The sequence below is a fragment of the Ursus arctos genome, unplaced genomic scaffold (genome assembly GCF_023065955.2).
Source record: "Ursus arctos isolate Adak ecotype North America unplaced genomic scaffold, UrsArc2.0 scaffold_4, whole genome shotgun sequence".
In the NCBI taxonomy this organism is placed as follows: Eukaryota; Metazoa; Chordata; class Mammalia; order Carnivora; family Ursidae; genus Ursus; species Ursus arctos.
In genome coordinates, this window is record NW_026623056.1 from 28433474 (window position 1) to 28459743 (window position 26270).

General features: G+C 47.6%; 1 protein-coding gene across 1 annotated transcript in view; it reads left to right on the top strand.

Annotated features, from left to right (window-relative positions):
- SLC12A8 (solute carrier family 12 member 8) overlaps window positions 1–26270 on the top strand; it is a 118648-nt gene that overhangs the window by 69268 nt on the left and 23110 nt on the right. Inside the window, exons 8-11 of the mRNA XM_048215063.2 lie at window positions 9159–9246; window positions 10755–10842; window positions 17920–18066; window positions 24278–24923. Of these exons, the coding sequence (XP_048071020.2) occupies window positions 9159–9246; window positions 10755–10842; window positions 17920–18066; window positions 24278–24923 (969 nt within the window). The remainder of the gene's footprint in view (window positions 1–9158; window positions 9247–10754; window positions 10843–17919; window positions 18067–24277; window positions 24924–26270) is intronic.

Below are 26270 nucleotides of genomic sequence, written 5' to 3' on the forward strand. Positions count from 1 at the left end.
ATTGCCTCCCTGGCTCTGTCTCTGTTTGCCAGGGGCCCCAATGTAAACACGGTAGGCAGGACAAACAATTTGTATCACTTGGCTTTCCCCTGGCAGATGTTCTGTTAAGCTATGAAAAGCATGGGTGATTGGCAGTTTCCATGGTGATGGATTTGCCAAGGATTAGCTCTGAGTGAGTCATGGCTGGGGCAGCCTCCAATGCCATCCTCTTCTGGAACAAGAGAACCTCCAGGCTGTGGAGAGGGGAGAGGAGTTCGGAAGTACAAACGCAAGTCCCCCCCCCCACTCTGTGTACCCATCTCCAGTCAGAGACATATTATTTCAGTTACCTCAGATATTTTATCTCAAGGGGAGACACTTCTTGTAAGGAGCAGCCAAAAACTAGGTTTCAGTGGCTTCTCTGGATTTATGAAGCCTGTCCTTCTGTCCTTCTCCCTGCAGTCCCACACCCTTTGGTAGTGGCTGCAGGGTGGGGCTGGGGCCTTGGGGGTGGATTCTGCATTTGCTTTGTTTCTTCAAGTGCTTTCCTTCTCCAAGCTCCACTACCAAACTTGCCCTGAAAAACTAACGTCCCTGCTCACAGGATTCTCTCTCTGTTTCTCTGTCTCTCTCTGTCTCTGACACACACATCCACACGCGCTAGGCCGCTCCAAGAGTCAGGGACCGCAGTATAGGGAAGAGCTAGGAGATGGAAATTCACTGAGAATGGGGTCCTCAGGTTTAAGGAAGAGAGAGCCTCAAGTAAGGGCAAGCTGAAGTTGGGGCTCACCCCAGTACATTCTCATGAGCAGGAATAAGAGAAAAGGAAGTTTTATAATGATTATATGTGTTTATTTTTATAATTCTATTGATAGAATTAACTTACAATTTTATCAAAATTATTGTAAGTTTCTACACGAATCATTAGCATTACCACAGCCCACTTCAGGTGGCGCTGTGCCGAGCACGTGACACGGTCTCCCACGTAGACCTCGCCACACAGCCCCACTGCTCCGGTCAGGCGCAGATGGAGCAGGACAGTAATGAAGCCCAGGCTTCGGGGTCCCTCCCCCGCATGAGCTCCTGCTAAAGCCCTGTTCTTAATTTCATATTGGTCTCTATTGGTTTTAAAGTGTCAGACCCCAGAGAACCTGGATCCTTCCATGGGCTCTGTTATTACTCCATTTTACAGATGAGGGAACAACAACCCAGAGAGGTTATTTCCCCCAGGTCAGCCCGACAGTGAGTGGTGAGCCCCATGGCTGCCCACCTACTTTGGAGAGGATGCTGGAAGAAAGAATGCACACGAGTGTGGAGCTGCCCCTGACCCAGAAGCCAGCAAGGCTTCCTTGAATCCTGGTGTTTACGTGTTCCGCTCTTTGACACTCTGTGTCTCAGCAAAGTCTCTAAGGCATGGAGAGGGTGGGGCCTGACAAGCTCGGCCTCCTAGAAGAGAGCCAAGAGGAGGTGACAGATTCCTGCAGGCATAGCTAACCAGACCAGCCAACAAGCCAGGTGTGCAGAAGGAGTGGGTTTGGGAATTAGGCGGAAGGTAAGGAGGGACGGTCAGGGTCCTTAGGAACCAAGGGATTGCCGAGTGAGGAAGGGAGCCTGTCTTTCCTGAGTGGACATTTACTTAGCACCTACTAGGCGCCAGGCACCGTTCGCTCTGACTTTACAACAGTCCTGCCAGGTAAACGATCTGATGCCCGTTTGCAGACAAGGAGCCAGAGGTCTGGCAAATGTTGTAAGCCAGTGGTTACTTGACGTTTATATGGGTTCTTTTAACCTCAGGCGTATTGTTGAGACGTAGAGGGGATGAGTTCTCTCCCGGCCGTCGATGCCTGCTGTTAGGTCAGACATTTGCACGATGCAGTGCCAGGCCCGAGCCCCCGTTCATGTGGTGCCCCCACCCAAACTGGAGGTGTAATGTCCGTGTCCAGGAGACCACGGGTGGCGCTGGAAGGTTAGCCTTATAACCCTAAGCCAGCAAGGTGATGGCCAGCACCAAGTTACACACGTCTGAACGCGGAGACAAGCAGCATATGCTGAAAGGCTGTAGGACTAGGGTGGAAGACCAAGTTGGAAACCTCAACCATGCGACGGAAGCTGTTTACCGAGGTCACGTGGTACCAGTGCACAGCCTCTACTGTCATCCGGACTCTGAGAGAAATGTGGTTTCGGGTAAAGCAATTAACTGCTTCCTGGAACTGGAAGTTTAAGACCTGCGCGCGGGGAACTACCTCCGACAGGCACAGATGAGTGATTTGGAGCTGGTGGTGGAAGTGCCCGCGGGTAAAGCAGTGTGTAGCGCTGATCGTCACTGATAAACAGCCTTCTCGTGCGGGAGGTAACCCCAAATGCATCGTACAGTTACTCTGTTATAAAAGGGAAATCCGAGAAAAGTATGGGTGTTAGAAATTAAGAAACTGTAGGACGTAGTGGAAAGAACACTGATTTGAGATCAGGAGACTTGAAGATGGTGCTGCCATTGGCGTGAAACGTGGGCAAAATCACTTCTTTCGGGGCCTCATTTTCCTCATCTAAAATAAGAGGTTGGAGTCAATGACACCTTCCAGCGTTAAGCATGTTGATTCTAAACAGCTATGTTAAGCAATTTTAGGAAGTCTCCCAAGAAAAGCATAAAGATTAAATAGCAATTGTAAAATGGACACGGTGTTTCCCACACTATGTTCCATCGAACACTAGTAATGAATAAGCCTTCTGCGTCAGTCCCTGCGGGTTTCTGTGCAGTAACAACGGTGTTCCGGGACTTGACTCCATCCCTGAGTCATCACTCTTTTTAAATACGTTTTGGGAAACACTGTGTTACATTTCTCTTCTTAGAGACAGACAATGAAAATTAGCATATTGTAGGCACTGATCAGTCCAGCAGTAAAGTCCAGTAGACCTCTCTCATCTTGTTTAATCAAGATTTTCCCAAGCTTTTTTTTTTTTTTTTTTTTTAATATCTGTAAAACATCTGGATACTAATGCTCTGGAAAATAGTATTTGTTCTAGTACACCCACCCTAAATCCAGCTCTAACATTAATGATAATATCTTAACATGGCAGCAGAAGCAGATGGAGAGCCAAACTAGACCATCTCTGTAATACTTGACAAGCACGGGTAAAAAATTACTAAAGCAAAATAAGAAATTTCTAACTCACCAAAACTAGTGATCGTCTGCTCCAGAATTGTGTAGTCACACAAGGGCGAAATTCTGGAAGCGACAGCCTCAGTGTGCAAGCCAATCTAACAGGTGTGCACAGATTGCCCACGTCGGTCTGCCCACGTTAGCGTAGCAGGAATGACCCGCCTAGCAGGCACTTCCCTGGCTTTGGTGCTTTGTGTTGGTGGTACTGACTCCCTACCTTCTGGCTTCTCTGTTTTGTCAGAGAACAGAGCCAACAAAGCCAACTTCCTGGCTGTCTGGGTCTGGCCCATTCCTGAGGGTGGCCTTGTCCGTGTCTGTCGTCTCTGCTCCCACTGACCAGGATCCCAGTGCACCCCACACCAGGGCAGCTAGCAGGCCCTGTGATCAAAGGTTGGGTCATTGACTGTGTGAGGGATCTGTGGGAGAAGAAAAGGGCTTTTGTTATGCATGCAGAGCCTGTTTGGGAACAGTAAGCAGTTAGGATTAATCCATCTCTTTCCGAGACAGAGCATATATAGCAAGGGAGTTCTTGCGGGTCTTTGTAAATGATCAGATGGAAGGTGCACAAAATGATGTGACAGACTATAGGAGGTACTAAAATGGCAAAGAGTAATTGGCAGTATGTAATCTCACAATGCGGAATGAGTGGGCACTGCAGAGTGAGGCTGTGTCGATGGTGCGAGGCGATGTGCCAGCCAGGTGAGTACCAGTAAACGTGGTGGCAGATGGGAACCTTTGCAGGGGGTCAGAATTTAGGAGGTCCAGGAAGGGCTGCTGTTAGTGGATGAGTCAGTGGGGTCTGGGAGTCAGGTAAATGTGGAGATTTGGCCAGGGATGCCCTTGGCATCAGATCGTTCTGGCAGTGAGCGGTGAAGCCCTAGCCTTTGAACAGAGCCTCAGTGACAGGATGCGGTCCCAACTACACTGGTCAGAGTGGGGCAGGTCCTGGGCATCCTTTTTGGATTCAAATAAGATCTGCACATGACAAAAAAGAAAATCATACGGAAGTGCTGTGATAGAAAGCAACAGTCTCCCACCCACCCGTCACCACCTCAGATATCCCTCCATTGGGGCAACCACTTTTAATCATTTTTAGCACTTTGGGAGCTAGCTGTATATTACCAAGCAATAAGCTTGAACCCGTAACTTGATTATTGAAAGACATAAGCTATAGACTCCATGTCAGGAAATAGAGTTTAGCTTACATGCTCCTCCATCCACTTCCTAATTTTTGATAGTTACATTGCTTTTTTGTTGTTGCTATTTTTTAATTTGAAATAATATTCTTTTTTTAAAAGATTTTATTTGTTTATTTGACAGAGAGAGAGCGAGACAGAGAGGGAACACAAGCTGGGGCAGGGGGAGAGGGAGAAACAGGCTCCCCACTGAGCGGGGAGCCCGATGCGGGGCTCGATCCCAGGACCCTGAGATCATGACCTGAGCCGAAGGCAGACGCTTAACGACTGAGCCACCCAGGTGCCCCAAATTTTAAATAATATTCTTAAATCTCTGTAATTTTATCAGTTTTGGGCTACATCCTTTTACTTTTTTTGTTGGTGTGTGAAATTGAAATTCAGTGTTGTGTTTTAAGATTAATGTATTAGAGTCATATTTATTTTATGTGTAAAATATTTTTACAAGGAATACTTCAGTTATCTTAAGGGAATCCCTCATTGTAAGGGAATCTACATAACCCTTTTATATCTGCATTTTAGAGCGGTATCAGGGAAGCCATAACAAGTTGACTATTAGCAGGTGAGTAAGCAAAATTCCACGAAAACTGTAGTCTACAACTTTAAGTGAACAAACGCAGTTTCACACACACACACGCACAGATACACACACTCAAATCTATTAAAGTTTTTTTGTCTTAAGTTTATAAGTCAACAATCTTTGTAACATCAAAGACAAACTGCTCAATATTCTTGGAAAGTTCTTTGCTCTTTTTAGCACTTAGACATTCTCCTTTTTGATAACAAGATGCAAAATAAGTTTCGAGTTAGCTTAAAATTTATTGCAATTGGTATATAAATATTCACTAGCCTTTTCTTCATCTACCTTCCTTCCAAATGTAACGGCTAGCTTGAAAGTCATTATTAGTCTCATCTTTCAAGTTTTCTTATTAAACTAATTGAAGCTTGTAACAGCCAATCCAGACCTTAGGGAAAAATCAGGGACTAATATTTTTATTTTTCAGAATTACTACAATGAAAATATTAATGCTTTTTACATTCCCTCTACTTCTTCTTCTTCTTCTTTTTTTTTTTTTAGTATTGGTTCCTAATATCACTTAGCTATAGGCTTACCTCTACATGTTGGGGTACATGATACTCATATTCTATTTTGTAACTAGGTTTATGTCCTCTGTGCTTTGTCCGTAGGCCAATTTTTAGAAGTAAAAAAAAGCCAGTAAACATGTACAGTATTATGACCAGGTAGTTGTCGTTCGGTGAAGAGTGAAGTAGCTGCTAGAATTCCATTTCTTTTGCTTTAATTCTGATGTGGTCCTTTTGCCATTTAGGGGAGAATATTTCTAACATTGTGGCCAAATGGGTTACTTTTTCTTATGTTCCATTAGTTATGTAAAATCATGTTACGACATTTTAGTTTGAGTTATATTGAGACGTTGACTCTCTTGTTCACTTTTTCTGAAGTTTCAATAAGCTTTCTTTTCTCTTGTTGCCAAAATACGTAGTTTAGCACGTCCTTAACATCATTCAGTTTGTTAGTCATACTGTTCGTGGGGTTGAATCCAGCTCTTATCCAGAGGCATGCCTTCTGGGGCCTCCAGCCTTCTGCTTCAGTCCCTGCGGGTTTCTATGCAGTAACAACGGTGTTCTGGGACTTTACTCCACCCCTGCATCATCACCACTCTTTTCTCAATCTCATGTTTTCCTCCTTCATTCTGCTGGAGTACACGCTTTAGTATCTGCCTCAGAAATGATATGTGGAGGTAAGCTTTTCGAGCCCTTGTCTGTGTAACTTTGCTTTCACTTCATTGGCTAAAATTCTAGTTTCAAAATAATTTTTCCTCAGAATTTTAAAATCGGGGACAGCTGGGTGGCTCAGTCAGTTAAGCGTCTGCCTTGGACTCAGGTCATGACCCCGGGGTCCTGAGATCCAGCCCTGTGTCAGGCTCCTTGCTGAGCAGGGAGCTTGCTTCTCCCTGCCTGCTGCTCCCCCTGCTTGTTCTCTCTCTCTCTCTCCCTTTCTCTCTCTGACAAATAAATTTAAAGAGAAATTAAATTTTTTTTTGAATCAGCACTCCATTGTTTTCTAGCATTCACTGTTGCCAAAGAGAAGTCTAATTTTTGTTCCTTTATATGTGTTCAGTTTTTACCTTTGGAAATATTTAAGATTTTTCCTGAAATTGCACAATGCTACATTTAGGTATGGACTTTTTAAATTTTGGCTTTTGTGTTGTCTATTCTATGGAATATTTCAACCTGAAGACTTGTGTCTTCTTCAGTTTGGAGACATTTATTTCTGCTTATCTATTATTTTTTCTGGTTGATTTGTCTGGTTATTTCTTTTGTTTTCTCTCTTCTCTCTTTGTGGATATCCTGTTAGTTGGATATTGTAACTCTAAGATAGCTCGTCTGTTTCTCCTATTCTTTGCTCAGGTTTTGTACCCCTTTATCTTTCTGTTCTCAATTCCGGGATACTTATTTAACTTTATATTTCAGACCCTCTATTGCATTTTTAATTTTAGTGATCATGTTTGTAGCTTCCAAAAGTTCTTTTTTGTTCTTGGATTATTTTTTGTTTTCCTTGCACCTTGCTTTATAGAGAGAATATTCTTCTTGGACATGTCTGGATCTACTAATTGTATTTTCTTCAGAATTCTTGTCTGTGTCCTGATTTGCACGTTCCTTCCAGCCCAGGTTGTTCTATTTTTATCGTGCATGTATTCGTTGTTGGTTTTCATCACACCCCTGGCGATCTTGGGTTGCTGGCATGGATTCCTGGGTGTATTGTGTGTAGGTCTGTGTCCCTGAAGGGGCTCTTCCCTCACGGGCAATTTGACTGTGGCTTACTTGTGAGTACGGCCAGTCCTTGAGGAGGGTTGCATTGGGGTGCAAACATCCGCACCAGGAGCCCTGGTTTTCCTCGGGTTTATTCAGATCCTTTAGAGGAGTTTTCTAAGGCTTTCTTTTCCTGGGTATTTTCTCCATTCTCTATGTGCCAGCCATCTGTAGCAACCTTTCATCTGCTCATGGCTCCCCATCCCAACCCTCTTTGCTTATAGGCATGGATCCATTTTCCCCCTTCCTACCCTTTAATAGGATCTTGGGAAGAAGGGAAACAAGAGGAAAGAGAAGGTGCCTAATGTGGCATTTTAAACAAAAAGCCCTTTAAGAAGCCCCCATTTCAAAACGATCACTGTAGAAAATTGGGACAATATATATATAAGCAATGACATGAAAAACGATCTCTTTCCATCACCAACACATTTTAAAATGTTTAACATTTTAAAACATGTCCCAGTTCCTTTTTTCCCCCATATGCATACCTTTATCTGTTGTCTTTTTTTTTTCACAATAGGATCATACCGTAAGTTCTGTTTTATAATATGTGTCTGAAAATGAAACAATAGCTTTTTAAATATCTTTCCATGTCACAAAATATCTGACAACACAGGGCCCTGGTGTTTACTGAAAGATGTATCATCCCTTCTTTAACCAATCCCCTACTTGTAGATATTAGGTTGTTTCTCATTTTCACTAGTATAGACAAGCATTTATAAACATTTTTGGCTACATCTTTACTCACATTCTTGACTATTTGCTGAGGCGAAAGTCCCGGTAGTGGAATCGGGGGTCAGTGTGTATGCAGTTCCCAGTGCTGGTCCCCCATTCAGGACACCCTTGGAAATAGGCCCCTGTGAACTCTCTGCCTCCACACCTTCACTTCACCCCATTTCACCTGCGCTCCTGCAAGCATTCTAGCTGGGGTGGTAAGAGCATACTTTTCAGAGTCAGACAGACTGGGGTTGAACCCTAGCTTTCCCGCTTAGTAAATGTGTGACCTTAGGCTGCTTTAATTAACCTCTCTGAGCACTAGTTTCATTTTCTATAAAACGGGGGACATAATTCCACTTTTCTGATGTGGTTGTTGTAAGGATTGAATAAGATAAAAACTGCATGGAAAGCATTAGCCCAGGCACCGTCAGGTTGAAAGTGTTCAATCCATCATGATGGGGTTAGACCCATCTGTCTCCCTAAGCCTGTGTAAATCTTTCTGCAAGGCCACGTTTGAGATGCACCCACCCCTCTGTGAGACCTTCCTGACCAGGGCTTGTAGAGCTTGTGGGCTGGACCCACTTTTGACGTGCAGAACACATTGTCTTACAGCTTTCTTCTGTGGGTGAATATGGACAGAGGTGATGACCCCTCCTCACCATCCCACACATGTCCTCCCTCCCCGTAATGACTAATTATGACTTTTCATGAGTATTCTTGGGGAATAGAGGTAATGATGAAGAGAAGCTTGGGACTCAGCGTTGGTAGAATCACGATGGTTCTTTGGAACTTGCTTAGAGCCCTTTGGTCTCTGGCTCTGGCTATTGGATGGGACCTGCTCCCAGGACACCTGAACCCCTGGTGCAGTCAGTGGGCAGCAGGGGAAGGAGCTCTGCTAAGCAGGGGGCAGCAGGTGGTTTACTAAGGCTGAGCCTCCCCAGGGAGTTGGGGGGGGTGGCAGAGCTCAGTATGTGGCCACAGGACCTTTATGCAGCCTGCCAGATGTCTCACTCACCCTCATTACTTTGCACTGGGCCATAAGATGCTTTTGTAGCCAGCAGGGCTTTCCTCCCAAGCATCATCCAACCCACAAAGGTCCCTTTCATGCCTCACGGATGCCTCCCCAGTTGCCAGGGGAGATTGAGAAGCTCGGTTGCCAGAATTGCAGACGGAAGGGCTTGCCGTGGGATAGCTTCCAGGAGAGGGCCCTGACTAGGGGAAGGCCTTCGTGGAGTGGCGTACACTGCTCACCCCTCTCCCCTGTCTGGGTGTCTTTCAGGAGTCATGGCCGGTTTCAACATGGGGGGTGACCTCCGGGAGCCCGCTGCCAGCATCCCCCTGGGCTCCCTAGCAGCTGTTGGCATCTCGTAAGTAAGTTCCCCTGGTGGCAATCAGCTGGAGAGAAGGAGAGAAAACCCCAGGCAAAAGAGGGGATTGCCCCTTTTGTTCGGAGAGTGCCCCAACTGTGGCCAATCTATTTCATATAACAATTCTCCTTTTAACACTCAGCCGGCTGGAAAATTCACGTCTGGTGGGTTCAGACGCATGCCCTTCTATACCCCCTGCCTGGGAATGCAGGGGGAGGATGAATCCTTTCTTTCCTTTCTCCTCAGCCTCCTGCCCCTCCTCCTCCCCCACTTCCCTTTTGAACTTGGGGATTTCTTAACCATCGACTTTCCAGGATTGTTGGGAGGGACAGAAAGGTGAAGAGTTTTGCAATCAGGTTGGGATTTCTATCCCAGCTCTGCTGCCGGGTGGCTGCGTGACGCTGAGCAATGTACTTAGGTCTCTGAGCCTCTGTTTCCTTTCTCGTAAAATGGGGATCATGAGAAGATGTGTGCTCCAGAGCCTGGGGCAGCTACTGTGTGTAAAGACACGTAGCAGGCTCTCCTCCTTCCCCAGCTTTCATCTCCCGAACCCCCCCAAGGCTCTCAGGGTTTTAGTTCACACCGCGCCACCCACCTGAGCAGTCTGGCCTTGGATCTGTTTCTGACCTTCCAGAGTCTTCTGTTTTATTCTCTGCACCACAGAAAGAAGCTTCTCTGCCTTCACTGGGTAGATGCGAGAGGCATAGGCGTGACAATGACTGGAGAAGTGAAAAGTGCCTGTGTTACTTTAACCGTGGTACTTTACAGATAGGAACACGTGTGCTTCACACATGCTGAATTTGCTCTTAGCTTACTAGAGCGGCCGCCCCGCGGCAGGCCCACGGTGCCAGCACGACGTGTGCTAAGTACGGCTGCATGCCGGGAACGAGTGAAGGCCACAGAGAACGCTTGGGTGTTGGGAAGCGCAGAGAAGAAAGAACCCTGCCTCATTCTGGGGTCAGAGCTGGGAGGTCCCAGGAGCGACCTTTGGCCCATCCTCTCACTGCCCAGATGGGAATGAGGCTTATTCAAGGTCCCAGGGCGCCTGGGGCAGGGCCTGGTCTCCGCTGTCCTTTTCATATTCGGCCGTGCTCTCTACCATCTGGGATCCAAGGGGCAGCAGGGCTAAGAAGCCTGAATGGTCATCTGCATGTTCTTTGGGGGTGCAAAGGGGGGCTGTGGGGTTGCCGGTCGACCCTGCCTGCCTGAGTCCCGGCAACCTAGAGGCCAGAGGGGCCTCCCGCTCCCCACTCCCAACACCACAGCGCGTCTTTCTTCTTTGAGAAAGAGACAAAACAAAGATACGTTCTGTAGCAAGAGGTATGCTAGAAGAGAGAGAGTGCTGAAAACCCCCTCAGACAAGCGAGGGAGGCTTCGTGACTGGCCTTTCTCTTTCCTTCTGACGAGACAGGTCCCCACGGGAACCCGGGGGCTGGGTGGGCTGGGTTGGGTTGGGCTTGGCTGAGGTCGGGGGTGTAAGCTCTGCTCCACTCTTGGGGTTTTCGCAGGTGGTTTCTGTACCTCGTGTTCGTCTTCCTGCTGGGTGCTGCCTGCACCCGAGAGGCCCTTCGCTATGACTTCCTGATAGCGGAAAAGGTGGGTGAGTCCTGGACTGGCTCGGGCTGCTGGGTCTTTCATTTGCTCCCATCTACAAACAGCTGCCTCCCCCTTGCAGTCCTGCCTGGGAATCCAGAGAGGCTTGGGTCCAGGACTGCAGTGGGGGCTGCTGGAGGAGGGGGGAAAAACATGGAAAAGGTACAGGTTTTTCTTATGAATCAAGGGACTAAATAAGAGGAACACAAGCATCTCTTCATGTCAAAAATCAGGACAGAAACAAAGAATGCCATCAGCGAAAATCCCTAGCTCAACCAGCCCTTCATTTTTGCCCCTAGCCTCACCTTCCACTATGAGCAGAAAGGGCTGCTCACTGGAAGCGAGTAAAGGAGGAGGCTGAGGGGCGGGAAGGAGGAAGCAAAGTGGAGGGAGTCAGAGGAGGCCCAGTGCCAGGGGGAGGCCCACCCTGCCCTCTGCAGACCTTGACTCCGTGGGCTCTCCCAGGGCTGGGCTGCGGTTGATCTGGCTGGAACACCTCTGTTTCTGGAGCGGTGCACCCTGCCAGGAGATTAGCGAATTCCTCACATTCCACAGCTGCCCCTTAACGGGCTGGAGGTCAGGTGACAGTCAAGGACACTCGCTGGGCATCTCTAGAACCTAGGAGAATAAGATCCCCAGATGTTTTTCTGGAAATCCCCAAAAACTCCTACCTTCCCTTAAGTCCTTGGAGGAAAAGCGGAGCCTGAGATTCCTGTCATTTATCAGAGACATGGAAAAGGCTAGGAAAGTTTTCTTAGTTAACTCCCTGGTGTTTCTGCTCAGATTTGGGGAGAAAGTACCACTTTCTCTTGGTGTGAGGCTTTGCAAAGCCACCTTGCTGATCTGCTGGGGGCAGCCGGGGGCAGGAAAGTCTGAACTCTCTTTTTAGAGCTACATTTGGGCTTGATTGCCACATTAGCACAGGTTTCTTTTTAAGATATGCAGGTGACGATGTAAAGATGATCGATGTTTTCAGGGGTCTTGACTTGACTATGAAAGCAGGTTTCAAAAGAGGGAGCAGCTCAGGTAGGGAGGACACTCTCACCACCCCCTTCCCGGGACCAAGGTCTTAGACCCCCAGCGAGACGTTTGCTCTCAGGGAAGGAATCTGCAGCCCTTGTTTATACCTACGTGCAAGCTTCCGTCCTGAGCTTCATCTCCCACGGGCCCTTTCTCTAATTGTGGAATGAAAAGCTCGGCTGGCTGCGTCTGAGGAATTAAAGGCCTCAGGGAAGAGCTGATCCTTTGACCAGAGGGCTCTGCCTGCTGCTCTCTGCAACTTGCCAGTGGCTAGCTAGCTCGCTCAGCCTGCCACTAAAGCAGGTTCCTTTCTAGTAGATTCCCTCACAGAGGCCCTTTCAACCATTCGAGGCTCTGATCTGGATGGAAGAAGGCAAATTATCTCCTGGTCTGGGACTCTTCTCTCCCCTCTTCCCCTCCTTTGCGGAGAGAACCAAGAACAGGTATATGGGAGGGGAGGCGGCCTGTATCCAAGGAAGGCTTCAATAAGAGAGTAAAAACATCTCCATGGACAGTTCGGGAAAGCCTTTGTGGGTGGAAACTCCACCACTCATAATAGCCACATGAACTGGGGGAAGCTTGTTTGCAATGCCACCTGTCCTAGGCATTGAAACAGGTAGGCAAGCATTTAGTCAGTGGGGGCACCTGCTAAACCGTGCTTGGCCATAATAAGTGGGAGTGCCACTGTGCACACACCAGGGTGAGAGGTGGAGGGCTCGGTTTTTGGAGAGGAATAGGTCGTTCCCTAGAAGAGGCAGTTGTAAATCTATAAAGACGTCTAGGAAAGATACTGTTCTTGGTTCTCAGTAGCAAACGGGCTGGCACAGCAAGTCAGTGGACAGTGACAGAACCCCCCAGGGCAACTCCAGAATAGGGACACCGTGCTGTGCTGCTGCCCCCCAGGGTCCCCCCTGCAGAGGGGACCACACAGGATTTACGCACACACACCACCCCCCAAAGCCTCAAACCGTGGCTTCTTTTTTGCTCTCTGGTGTCCCTCCTTTGGACTGACTCGGCTGTGTAGCAGGTCTGCACTCAGCAGTGAGTTTGGCCACAGACAGTTTTACTAGCAGCACCTGGAGAATGGGGGGGGGGGTGCCACCTGCATGGGTCAGAAGGTACGAGTGCACGGTCTCCTCTGGGGTCACTCGACATAGCTTACCACTCTGATGTGGTTTTAATAAGCTGTTCATCTCAGCTGCACGTCTTAGCTGTGGCCTGGGTTCTGAGCCAACCCATCTCTGAGCTCTCCTGGGCCTGAGGAAGCAAGGCCTCCTTCTCACCCTCGGGCAGAGACCAGGCAGGCCTCCAGGACGCCCCCCTTGGTGCTGGCTCTCACAAAACTCCCCAGTGCCCTTCTCAGTCTTTCTGTAGGGTGCTTTCTGCCAGAACACTTATCCTCAGTGGCTGCTGGCTGCCCGGGATTCCTTTCCACTGACCTGCAGCTGGTCAGTTCATCTGTTTCTTTTTGGGTTTCCTGCAGCTTCTCAGACCTATTTCTAATTATTTGGCTTCCCAGCCTACGGTTTCTCTAAGAAGTTTCTTTTTTGCTTTATATCCCTACTCCACAGAAACTTTTACCTGGCTCTTGGGTGTCAGTCTCCATAGTATTATGTTTTCTTTCCCCCCCAAGTAAGCTCCAAACCCTGCATGGGGCTCGAACTCACAATCCCGTGATCAAGAGTTGCATGCTCTGCTCTACCGACAGAGCCAACCAGCCGCCCCACAGTGTTGTGCTTTTTCAAAAGTATGTAGTACGTTGTGGTGGCTCTGAGGTAATCTATGTAAAGCACAATACTTGGTACACAGTAGGTGCTTATTAAATTTTGACTCCTCTGCACACTCCTTAAAGGGGATAATCTTATAGGTAGGACATATTTTTTTCCTACAAATCCACCATATTTAACTGGATAGGAAAAAAAAGAGTTAATCCTAATATTATTCAGTTATAGAAAGAAGAATTGTATAAAGAGCAGATATTAGCAGAGGTGAAACTAAATAGGTTAAATAATTGTTTCAGAATACACTTGTATACAGTCCAGGGGGGAAAAAAAAGTTTATTAAACATCAAAAAGACCAAGTACTTTAGGAAGCCTGGAGCTGGCCAACCAGCAAAATAAGAACAAACTAAGTAGGGAAAGAACCCCAAAGCGTAAACTCGAATCATTCTTAGATTTGACAGTCATGGTTTCATGTGTTCAAGAGGGACCTTGAGCACCCACGGCCGCCAGGCGTGGGGCAGGGCTCGTGGCTGGTGGAGGAGTCCAGCTGCTCAGCGTCCACCATGCGGCCCAGCCTGGCTGTCCTCTGCTCTCCATCATGACACGGAGCTGTCTCTCAGGAAGTGAAGCCAACTTTATTTCCTTCTGGAAAATGGCTATCAAGTGAGAGAAAACTTGACTGACAGTGGAGATACCTGTCCTTTTGTGGAGCGGGGACAGTATGAGGAAACTCATGCCTGTGGGAATCTGATGCGAGAGAAAACTAGGGGACCGTGAGATGATTGGGGATTGGAAGAGTTTCAGGATGTACCCTCACTGCTGTCGAGGGGCCGTAGAAATTGGATGAGGTAGATTGAGCACCTCGCAAATGACTTTGAACGCGGTCCTTGAAGAGAAGGGAAGAGCCGGTGGGCAGGTGGGATGTCTCAAGGACTGAGGCTCTGATCGTAGCCCGCATAAAATACAGAAAGCAAGGAGATGGAATCCTAATTTTCATCAGGAGTTGCTGAAGGAAGAAATTAGGGTAGTTCACACCTCAGATAATTTTGGGAAGATAGAGAGCTTTTTTGTCATGTCTCAAACAGCTGTATGACAGGGGTACTTTTTCCCCCTAAAACACTGTTGACACACATCTGCTCAGACAAATGCTCACTCCTTCTCCGCCGGCATAGTTGGCAAGTTCAGAGTTCCACATGAAGAGAGACAGTGGTTACATTCTCCAGGGGCTGGGGGCAAAGCTGTGTAGCTCACTGTGGTACCTGTGCCTCGCGCCGGCCGGGTCTATCACCTGTCCTCAGCAGGTGCTCCTGGGGTGGATGGATGACAGGATGTATGTGGGAGAGAGACAGAACGGAGTTCCTGTAATTGACCCAGACACGACAATGAACATTTCATTTCCTTTTCAGAAAATTGACAGAATAATAGTTTTGGATAAAAGATTGCCGAGTGAACAGACCATCGTAAACACAGTTGACACACTGGACATAAACAAGTGGCTATGCCTGGACGGTCCCCGCTCTGGCCCCCAGCCCAAAGGTTCTGCAGGAGTCCCAGGGAGTGTCTGTGGGAAGGCTGGCCAAAGACGGGCATCACTGTAGCACCTGGTACTAGAGACTCCAGTCTCCTGGGTCAGCCCCACATGAGGAGGAAGCCAGACTGGGCAGTCTCATGTCCGATCTGAGTAAATGGACAGGCTTTCAATGAAAACAAAAAATATTTTAACACAAATACATATAACCTTTTGGATAAGAAGCAATAAAATTTCTGCAAGGCGATAGCATGGCTGCGTCTCCTGGAGAATTCTCTGAAGGGCCAGTGCAGTGGGTATAATGCACCTTGCCCAGCGGTTCTCTACCCCGGCTGCACATCAGAATTGCCTGGCGGGTTTTGGAAAAATCAGCGAGGTCTGTGCCCCACCCAACACTGATAAAGCCAAACCTCTGTGGTGTTCTTAGGCACGGCCAGAGAGAACTCCTAGTGACATTTTCTAAAAGCTTTTGATAAAATTTCATCACAGAGTCTATGTATTCTTCTTTCGATGTAATCTCTCCCCACGATGTGGGGCTCAAACTCATGACCCCGAGATCAAGAGTCAGAGATTCCAGCGACTGGGCCAGCCAGGCACCCCGAGTCTATGTATTTTTAAAACCAGTAAATATAGGACGTGTTTGGTCGAGAAGACAGAAGCAAAGGTTAGAGGTGACGGACTGCATCGCAGAACAGATCAGGGGTTGATAAAGGAACCATTTTTCCTAACGATTTTGTGAGGCTTCCAGGGCATGAGTCGTGAAGCCTTGTGAGTTTCGTGGGCACTAGTGGAGCCTGTCTGCCACGTGGTTTGGTGTGGTGGGGTGGGGGCAAGATGCGCGAGACAAGGGAGCTTATGCTGCCACGCAACAGGACCCCCGTGTGTCACAGACTACGACACAGGTGGGGATTACGCTGGTGACAATGAAGAAAATAGGGGACATTCACTGGGGATGACATGAGGTCATGGGTTTAGGGAAAAGTAATCCACACGGAAATGAAGGACAAGTTAGGTTCTCTAGTGGACCCGAGTCATGTCCCTCAGGCCCCTAGCACCCCTGACCGTTTGCGGGTCATTGGACCTCCATATGGTCTCGGAGGGAGTGAGCCCCACTTAATATTACAGAAGCCCCAAGGACAAGCCCCTCTCTTGCCTGTCCCTTTGTGGCCCTGTCAGGGCATGTGACCTAGGTTAGGCCCATCAGATGCTCCAAGCATCATGAATGAGGCAACCAGGAAGGGACGGTGGGACTTCACCTGCAGGACAGCAGGGCGCTGGTAGCAGCCTGGCCAGACTCTTCCGCTCCCAGAGTCCCGGTTGCACCTCCAGGCTTGGGTCTTGCCCCTTTCCACACCTGATCTTTCAGCCTCGTGATGATTCTGTGAACCTCCAGTGTCCTGCAAATATCCGCTTTTAAAAATATAGTGTTTCCGATCAGAATCCTGGCTGGTGTAGGTTTTCATGATAATTTATGAGCCAGGAAAGCTGTCTAGCCAGGAGCTGGTGTCCCCTGTAGCTCGACGCCACTGACCCAGTGACTGCTAAAGCGGGGACATAAAAAGTGGGGGGGAGCATCTTCATCATGAAGGGTGTGACAAGACTGCGCAAATTAGGGCAAACCCATCTGCGATAGTTGGACAATGAGCGCTTGGAACACACAGTTCTGGCCAACATGCCTACGGTGAAGTAGAATAGAGGAGGGCACCTCAAATAATCAGAAGCAGAGAGACTTCCCGGTGGGTACAGAGGGAGGCCGGCTCAGGAGGGTGGGGCGCGTTCCTGACCCACAGCCTGTGGCCCAGCTGCGTGGCCAGCAGCACCGATCTTTGCAAGTCGACACCAGGCAGAACAACTGTGCCCTCTCTTACTCTGTCAGTGACTTGTGGGCCACGCGGGTCATGGAGCTCATTCATTCATTCATTCATTCATTCAGCGTGTATAGCTCTGTGTTGCCACCGAGTGTACTAGGATGAACAAGACAGGAGCCCTGCAGAAATGAGGCCTCGGGGACCACTAGAAGAGACAGCGTGCTAGGCCCCGTGCTCCCCAGCCTCAGGCTGAGGTGCTGCGGGGCCCTAAGGAGCAGCCACTGCTGTGAGGGGCTGGGGGAAGATCTCATGGAGGAGGAGGGGATTGGGCCGCGTCCTGAAGCACACCTGGGTGTAACAGAGGGTGGCAACGGGCAAGGGAGCATGCTGACAAAGAGTCCGAGTGTGTGGAGGAGTCTGGGGCTCCAAAGGTCACAGGTCAGGAAGGACTGAGGATGCCAGGGTGGTGGGGAGCCATTGATACTTCCGTGGCAGCGCTGTTGTGATCAGGTTTGAGCTTAGAGAGGCCACTCTGGCGGAGGCTTGGGGATAATGAGGAGTGAGCGGAGCTTAGAGGCGGGAGGCCGATTCGCATTGTCGTTGGGCAGCGGTCCTCAAACCCTCCGCTCCCCAGACCCTCGGCATCAGCATCACCTGGGAGCTTGTTGGAAATCCACAATCTTGGGCCCTTCCCTAGACCTACTTAATTAGAAGCTCTGAGGTGGGGACCAGAAATCTGTATTTTTAACAAGCCCTCTAGATGAGTCTGGCGCGTGCTCCATTCGAGAACTTCTGTGTAGTCCACACAAGGGGTGATGGGGGGCCAAACCGAAACAGCGCTGGTATGAATGAAGTGGGGTGGGGCTGGGAATCCCGGAAGCCTATCCAGGAGGTTGAATCTAGAGAACTGATGATCGATGGGGTGCGGATGGGTGGGTGCCAGGGGAGCGGAAAGGGACAAGTGGATTCTGGCATTGGGTAATGAAACTGCTTCCTCATACAGGTGTCCCTGGTGGGCTTCCTGTTCCTTTTGGGCTTATACATCTCATCCCTGGCCTCCTGTATGGGAGGACTCTACGGAGCTCCCCGGATCCTGCAGTGCATTGCCCAGGAGAAAGTGATTCCTGCACTGGCCTGTTTGGGGCAAGGGGTGAGTGACCCTTAAAGGAGAAAGAGACATTTTGCTGTGAACCTGATTATCAGCCAATAGCTTGCCTCGGTCTGTCCGATGAAAGCCAGTGGTCAAGTTCTCCAGTGTGGGAGAAATGAGAACGCAAAGGTCATTCTCTCGCCCCTGTCCTCTTGCCGCCTTAGGTTGGGGCCAGTTGGACAAAGCATCTGTCAATGTCACAGCCACCAGGACCGCTTAGCACTGGGTTGGCTAACTGTCATAGTGACATCTGGGACCCTGAGCAACAGGGAAAGGGAATGTCACATCCTTTAATAAAAGCAAATTCAGGATCCTTTATGTTCAGAATAGAAGAATAAATCTCTTGGTGAGGAGGGGAGTTGGACCTTGCAGCTCTAACTCTGCCCTTGAGATTTGCCTTCCCTTTGGGGTTGCTCTGTGACGGTTTCCCACACTTTGGGCCCCCGGGCCCCTGTCGGTCCTCATGACCTGAACTCTCACTGATAGAGTGTAGCTTGAATGAGTCATGGAATGATTGAATGAGACACTCCTAAAACCTAAGGGGTGACAAAAGAGAAATAGAGAACCCCACTTCCCAATACTGTGGTTTATGAGGTAGAGTTCGTTTCGATCTTGTGGGAGCACCACAGAGGCCGTCCCCAACCTCCTTCCACCCCAGACCCTCCTGTTAGGGCCTTACCGCCCTCCGCTTCTTACCCAGCAGTCAGCGTGGGCTGGCTAGGAGCTCTGACTGGCATGTCTGTACCTCCTATGTGGTATATGCCTTTTCTCTAATTTCGTGTATTTTTATTAGGTAGTGTATGACACAGGGCTCAAAACTATAAATACAACAGGTCTACGCTGAGAATGTTTGCTCCTATCAGGAGTCTTTTATTATCTCTTTCTTCACCTACACCCATATCCTACCAGTAGCTATTTTTATTATTTTTTATGAATCCTTCTATTTTTTACACAAGGATAGTGCTCTAGCACATTGCTCTGCACCTTGCTTTTCTTCGTTTACTATGTCTTCATCTTTTCATACAGATGTTGAGAGAACTTCTTCCTTCCTTTTCCACCGTGTGGATTTACCATAGTTTATTTAGCCTGTTCCTACAGACTGACCCTTGTGTGGCTTCCAGGAAACAGTATTACAAGGAATAATTTTGTACGTGTGCATGTGTAGTGATTTTTTGTGCAGCTATAGCTGCAGGATATAGTTTCATGAGTGGATTTGCTGTGGCAAAGGGTAAATGCGTTTTTAATTTTAATAGTTATTGCCAAAACACCTTCCATAGGATTTGTATCATTTTGCACTTCTACCAGCAACGTGTGACAGTTCCTGCATCCCGACAGCCAGCTTCACTCCTAAACGCAGGCCGAAACACCGTGCTTTCACGGACTGCGTTCCGGTCCTTGGGATAAGCCTTCACGAGAGTAAGGGGACAGGCCGTGGGCCGCAGGCCCTGCTTCTGAGTGGTCCAGATGTACTGCACTGGGTCACTCGCACTCTTGCCTGGCATTCTCTGCCCAGATGTTCCACAGCCCACGTCCACGGTCTGCAGGGCCTCTTCCCTGGGCCTGTCCTTTCTAGGACCAGGGAATGGGCCACGGTCCACACGTAGGGAGGAGGTTCCCGTGGTATGGTCTGGGAAGGGGGGGGGGCGTGCGAGTGGCATCTTCCACTGAGGAACTCCGAGGGGTGCAAGGATTCTAAACTTGGACCTGGCCTTCCCTGTTGTCCTGAAGCCGTGTTTGCAAAAAAGGAGGATAGAACATGTTTGCTTTAACAGTTTGTTAGCTTGGTTTGTAATTACGACTTTTTAGACGTAAGGTGTGTAGACTACCGTTTGCCCTGGGTACCACATTATTAGCGATCACGGTTCATTGTCATGTGTGAATTTTTGCCAGTTGTGTAGTGAGAAATGGCATCTCAGGACCCTTGTGGTTTGCATTACTCTTACATGAACAAGGTTGGGCATCGCTTCCTCTTAGAGTCATTTATATATATATATTTTTTTTTTTAATTTTTTAATTAAAAAATTTTTTTTCTTTGATTGTTGGTCTTTTTCTTCTCAATTGCTAGAAGCTCTTCTTTTGTTAGGGAGGGTGACTCTTTGTGATATGTATACAAAGGTTTTCTCTAGTTTGTCCCTTGCCTTTTTTTTTTTTTTTAAGATTTTATTTATTTATTTGACAGAGAGAGACAGCCAGCGAGAGAGGGAACAACAAGCAGGGGGAGTGGGAGAGGAAGAAGCAGGCTCTCAGCGGAGGAGCCTGATGTGGGGCTCGATCCCAGAACGCCGGGATCACACCCTGAGCCAAAGGCAGACGCTTAACGACTGCGCCACCCAGGCGCCCCTGTCACTTGCCTTTTAACTTTGAAATTTTTTTCTCCCCAAAGCTTCTTTACATACTAGATTTTATTAGCACATTTTCTTTTTTAATAGGAGAGAGGACAAACTTTAAAAAATTTTTTGAGAGAGGGGCACCTGGGTGCCTCAGTCAGGTAAGCGTCCAACTTTTGATCTCAGCTCAGGTCTTGATCTCAGGGTCATGAGTTCAAACTCCACACTGGGCATGGAAACTACTTAAAAATTTTTTTTTTCCAGAGATATTCAGCATACAGAAAAGAGCATAGAACCAATATGGATAGTTTAAAGAATAACTGAAGTGGGGGTGCCTGGGTGGCTCAGTCATTAAGTGTCTGCCTTCAGCTCAGGGTGTGATCCCGGCATTGTGGGATCGAGCCCCGCATCAGGCTCCTCCGCTATGAGCCTGCTTCTTCCTCTCCCACTCCCCCTGCTTGTGTTCCCTCTCTCGCTGGCTGTCTCTCTCTCTGTCAAATAAATAAATAAAATCTTAAAAAAAAAAAGAATAACTGAAGTGAAACTCCAAGCCCCTGGATGCCCCCTTCCACACACATGCCCTCTCTGGACCGAGCCCCGTCCCTCTCCCTGTGGTAGCTGTAGCTACTGACCTGACTTCTGTGATCATAATTTCCTTGCTTTCTTTATGGCTTTACTCAGGAGTGGGCAAAATTTTTTCTGAAGAAGGCCAAATTTGCATTTCCTTGATGAGGCTTTGCAGGCCCTATGGTCTCTGTCGCAGCTATTCAGCTCTGCAATTATATCTCAAAAGTAGCCACAGACACAGACACACCTGTTGGGGGAGGTGTAGCTGTGTTCCAATCAAACTGCTTTATGGACACTGAAATTCGAATCTCATGTAATTTCCGTGTGTCTTAAAATATTCCTCTTCTTTTGATTCCCCCCCCCCCAACTGTTTAAAAATGTAAAACCATTCTTAGCTCATGGGCATGCATACACAGATGGCGGCCAGATGGCCCGGGAGCCATAGTTTGCTGACCCCTGGTTTGCTTCCTCCCTGTGCATCTCTAAACAGAATTGTTTAATTTTGCCTGCTTCTAAACTTCATGTAAATGTGGCGTGCCTCTTGCGCTCGACAGTGTGCGACTCATCCACGGGTTTGCTTGTGGCAGCCGCTTGTTTATCGTCACCCCCCTACAGCATTGCCTCATGTGCTAGAATTTATTTATTCATTCTGCTCTTGATGGACGTTTGGGTGGTTTCCAATTTGGGACAGACAGTACAAAGAACATTCGTCTGCTAGCAGGCAGGTTCACACGTAGAGGTCTTCCAGACCATATACCCATCATCGGAATTGCCAAGCTATAAGGTATGTATATTCCCACTTACTGGATAATACCAAACTCTTTTTCCAAAGTACTTGTACTAATTCACCCCCCTATCAGCGGTGGACAAGCGTTCCTACCCCTCTATGTTGTGCCAGCGCTTGATATCATCATACTTTTTAATTCTTGCCAATCTGGTGGGTGTTTAATGGAATCTCCCTGTGGTTTTAATGTGCATTTCCTTGATTACTTAATTACGTTGGGTACCTTTCGTATGTTTAATAGACATTCTTCTGCTCATTTTTTTTAGTGGGTTGTCTGCTTCTAATGGTTTTTGGAAGGATTCTTTGGTGTTCCGGGTCACCCTTTGTCGGTTATATGTGTTGCAAATATCTTTTCCCCTTCTGTGGCTTGTTTTTTCATTCTTTATGATGTCTTTTGGTCACAGAAGTTCATGTTTGACTATTATTAACACTTCCCAACCTGCCCTTATCAACGCCTTGGCCTGGATCATTAGCATTTCCTTTGGCTTACCTAACACCCTCCTTTTAAGTTCTCTGCAGTTTCTAAAGATTTGCTTTATTCTTAGTAGTTGTATTATTAGAGTATGTTAAACAGCTGTAGTAAATCTGCCCCAAAATGTGATCCTCAAAGTCAGTAAAAGTATATTTTTACTTCGTATTTTTCCTCCCAGAATTTTATTTGCTCTGAAGCTCTTGGGCAGGCATTTCAGGTCAACAGGGGCTCTGACCCTTGGAGACTCAGGCTGATGACTTTGCCGTCTTCATCCTGTGGCTTTAAATGTTGCTCTGTATTCTGACTGACCGTCAGGAAGGGGGAATGCGCCCGGAGGAACACATGTGGGGGGTTACAGGTCAGATCTGGAAGCAGCTTTCAGGTCTACCCCTCCCCTTGCAGACTGTTGGCTGTAAAGGAGGTGGGAGCAGTGCTTAGATCCTGCGTATAGCTGAGGGTAAAGCTGACAGTATTTGCTGATGGAGATTGAGAGAATGAGAAAAGGCATCAGCAATTTTGCTTGACTGAGCATCTGGAAGGATGGAATTGTTATTTTCTGAGACAGAGACTATAGAAGAAGTAGATTTGATGGGTGGGAGATTGGGAGTGAGCAGTTTGGTTTGGAACATTTGAGATCCTATTAGACATCAACTGGAAATGTTGAGTAAACAGTTGAATATTTAAGTCTGGACTTCAGGAGAACATTTCAGGCTAGAGATTCGAATGTGGGAGTTAAGAGCATAATGCTGGCATTTAAAGTCAGGAGGCTGGTTGACATCACGTAGGAAGGGAATATAGACAGAGAATAGAAAGGCCTGAGGGCGGAGCCCTGGGCTACTTTCCTTTTCTTGAGATAGAGCGCGAGTGGGAGTGGCGGGGCTGGGGGGGGGGGGCGGATAGAGGGAGATGGAGAGGGAGACGGAGAGAGAGAATCCTAAGCAGGCTCCATGAGCTGAGCTGCTGAGATCATGACCTGAGCTGAAATCAAGAGTCCGGTGCTTAACGAACTGAGCCATCCAGGTAACCTGTCTGGGCTACTTACTTACTTACTTACTTACTTTATTTATGTATTTATTTATCTACTTACTTACTTAACTAACACATAGTGTATTATTAGTTTCAGAGGTAGAGTTCAGTGACTCATGAGTTGTATGTAACACCCAGAGCTCATTACATCACGTGCCCTCCTTAATACCCATCACCCTGTGACCCCATCCCCCCACCCCCTGCCCTGGGCTACTTTAAATGTAGATTTCAGAGATGTGGAGGAGCCAGCCCTGGAAACTAAGAAGGAGCAGATAATGAGGAGGGAGGTAAATCAGGAGAAGCGAAGCTAAGAAAGTCTTTCAGAGACCAAGGAGTGATCAGCTGGGGCAAATGTGGTTCTTTGGTCAAGGAAGATGAGGGCAGGAGAAGTGATTATTACTTTGGGCCCAAGAACCATGTGAGTGACTGTGATGAATAGTTTCTGCGGAGCGACAGAGTCTACGGACTTAGCCCATATTTTCCGCTCTTGTTCTCCTACAGGTCCCCACACCCACCTCCGTTAATAACAGCTGTGTGTAAGTGCATGCGTGTGAGCGTGTGCGTGTTTAGTTTCACAATTTCCCCACCACAGCTGCCAGTGATTCTGTCGCATCTTCCAGGCTCGGCCATTCCCTCAAGGTCCTTTTCTCCATTATAACCTGCAAACTTTGCAGCACTTTGATTTCTAAGACTGGTGCTAAAACCCGGTGAAAGACAAAAGGAGAAATATTTGGGAAATCCAAGTTCTATATGGTAACGCCCCATACTAATAGTTATGAACACAACCAATACCATGGTGTGTTGGGAGCCAACTGTGTGTCAGTGCTGTGTCAAGCATTTTATGTGCATTAGCTCCGATCTCACAATAACCCCCTGAGTTGACTATTATAATCCCAAGTTTGTAGACAATCAGTTATTAACTGATCAGTAGAACCATAGTAGAAGTGGTTGAGCCATTATGAGTTGCATTTCTATCATAAAATGTGATTTGCTTCTGAAATTTCATAGTCCTGCATGTTATTTTTGTTCCTGCAGAAAGGGCCAAATAAAACACCTGTAGCCGCCATCTTCCTGACAAGCTTAGTGACCATGGCCTTTGTCCTTGTGGGCCAGGTGAACGTGCTAGCCCCCATCGTCACCATCAATTTCATGCTGACATATATTGCAGTGGACTACTCCTACTTCTCCCTGTCCATGGTTCCCTGCAGCCTTCCCCAGGTGCCCGAGTCAGTGCACAGGGAGGGCACAGGACCTCTCCACTGCTCTGAGCACCTGCTCTTGGAGAAGGCTCCCAGCTATGGCTCTGAGGACACGGCCCGAAGCCTCCCTGAGGGCACTCTGCTAGAATTCACCAAAGACATGGATCAGCTCCTCCAGCTAACCAGGAAGCTTGAGAATAGCCAGCCGAGGCAAGGAGACAGTGACGGGCTTCCAGAAAGTAAGAAGGGGAAACGCAAGAAGGCCACCAAGCAAACCCTACAAGATAGCTTCCTTTTGGACCTCAAGTCCCCAGCTTCCTTCGCTGCTGAGGGCTCTGACAGATTGCCTACTGCCTCCTGGGAGGGACAGGAAGCCTACTGGAGCAAGCAGAGTACCAGGAGTGAAGGGGTTCTGCCTGGAGGAACATGTGCTGAACAACGTGTCCCTGAGCCGAGCAAGCAGCCTGTCCCTACTGGAGAAGGTGAGTGCCTTGAAATCACATTCAGGCCTCCTCATTTGGGATGACCTCACCGACCTGGTTATCACAACCCCTTTTCATGCCCTTAGCCAGTTCACTTTATAGCTGGGTTTCAAATCCTTGTTAATTTTGTGTGATATTTATTTTTTAAAGTTATATTCAGATATCAGCTGAATTTTGTAATTCTACTTGGTTACAGTTGATCTTAAACAGAAATTTCTGTCTACTCTTGTACAGTAGAGCTAATAATTGAACATTAATTTCATTTTAATAAAAAATGAGCTGAGATAGAATATCAACACAAATGAGACCAACTTTTGCTTTCAAGAGAAGTGGAAATGTAACAAACTGTCCGCCTTAGGTTCTGTCGGGGGAAGATGAGTCTCCCAAACCAGGCGAGGGGGGGATGGAGAAAGGACGGCTAAAGGACCACAGACTTGCTTTGCTTTCTCAAATCTACAAACACGGGGGCACAGAGAAAGACTGAAGGAGAGGCTTACACGGCATGAGAAATTCGGAGAGAAAGAAAGAGGTCATAATTTTGAGTCTTCCACGTTCTAGGGGCTTAGCATAGGTTGTTGCATGTAATATAATAGATAGTACATTTTTCCATTCTACAAATGAAGACCCTTAGGCCCAGTGAGGTCACAGAGAAGTCTCAGAGCTCATACTCTGCACAGCCTGATGTCACAGCCAGGTCCACCTATATTTGATGTTACTTTTCTCTATGTTACCCCACCCCGTGAGGTCTATATTGACAAGTGTGAGCAAAGAGGAGGAGACCGAGGGGCACAGAAAGGGATGGCTAAAAACAAATGCTTTACGTTCTCCTATACACTTGCTTTTTCCTTCTTTACCTCCTAATTCGTGGGAGGTTTTTAATGATAGAAGTATTATTAAAATTTTAAAAATTATTTTTATTAAAGTAATAAGTGTACAGTTTAATAAGCAAAGTGGAATTTAAAGTAACCTAATTGGAATAGCTGGGTGGCTCCGCTGGTTGAGCATCTGACTCTTGATTTCGGCTCAGCTCATGATCTTGGGGTCGTGGGATCAAGCCCCACTTCGGGCTCTGTGCTTGCATGGAGTCTTCTTGAGATCCTCTCTCTCCCTCCCTCTCTACCCCCTCCCTGCTCGTGTGCCTGCGCCCTTGTGCACACACATGCGTGCATACACTCTCTCTCTAAAATAAATAGTCAATAAAATAAAATAAAATGTCTTAGAAGTAACATAATCAGAAATAGTAGTCCCACTCTTCTATACCATCCCTTGTACCCTTCTCTGCTTCCTAGTCCCACTCCCAGAAAATCCCTCCCCCCCTTTTTTTTTAAAGATTTTATTCATTTATTT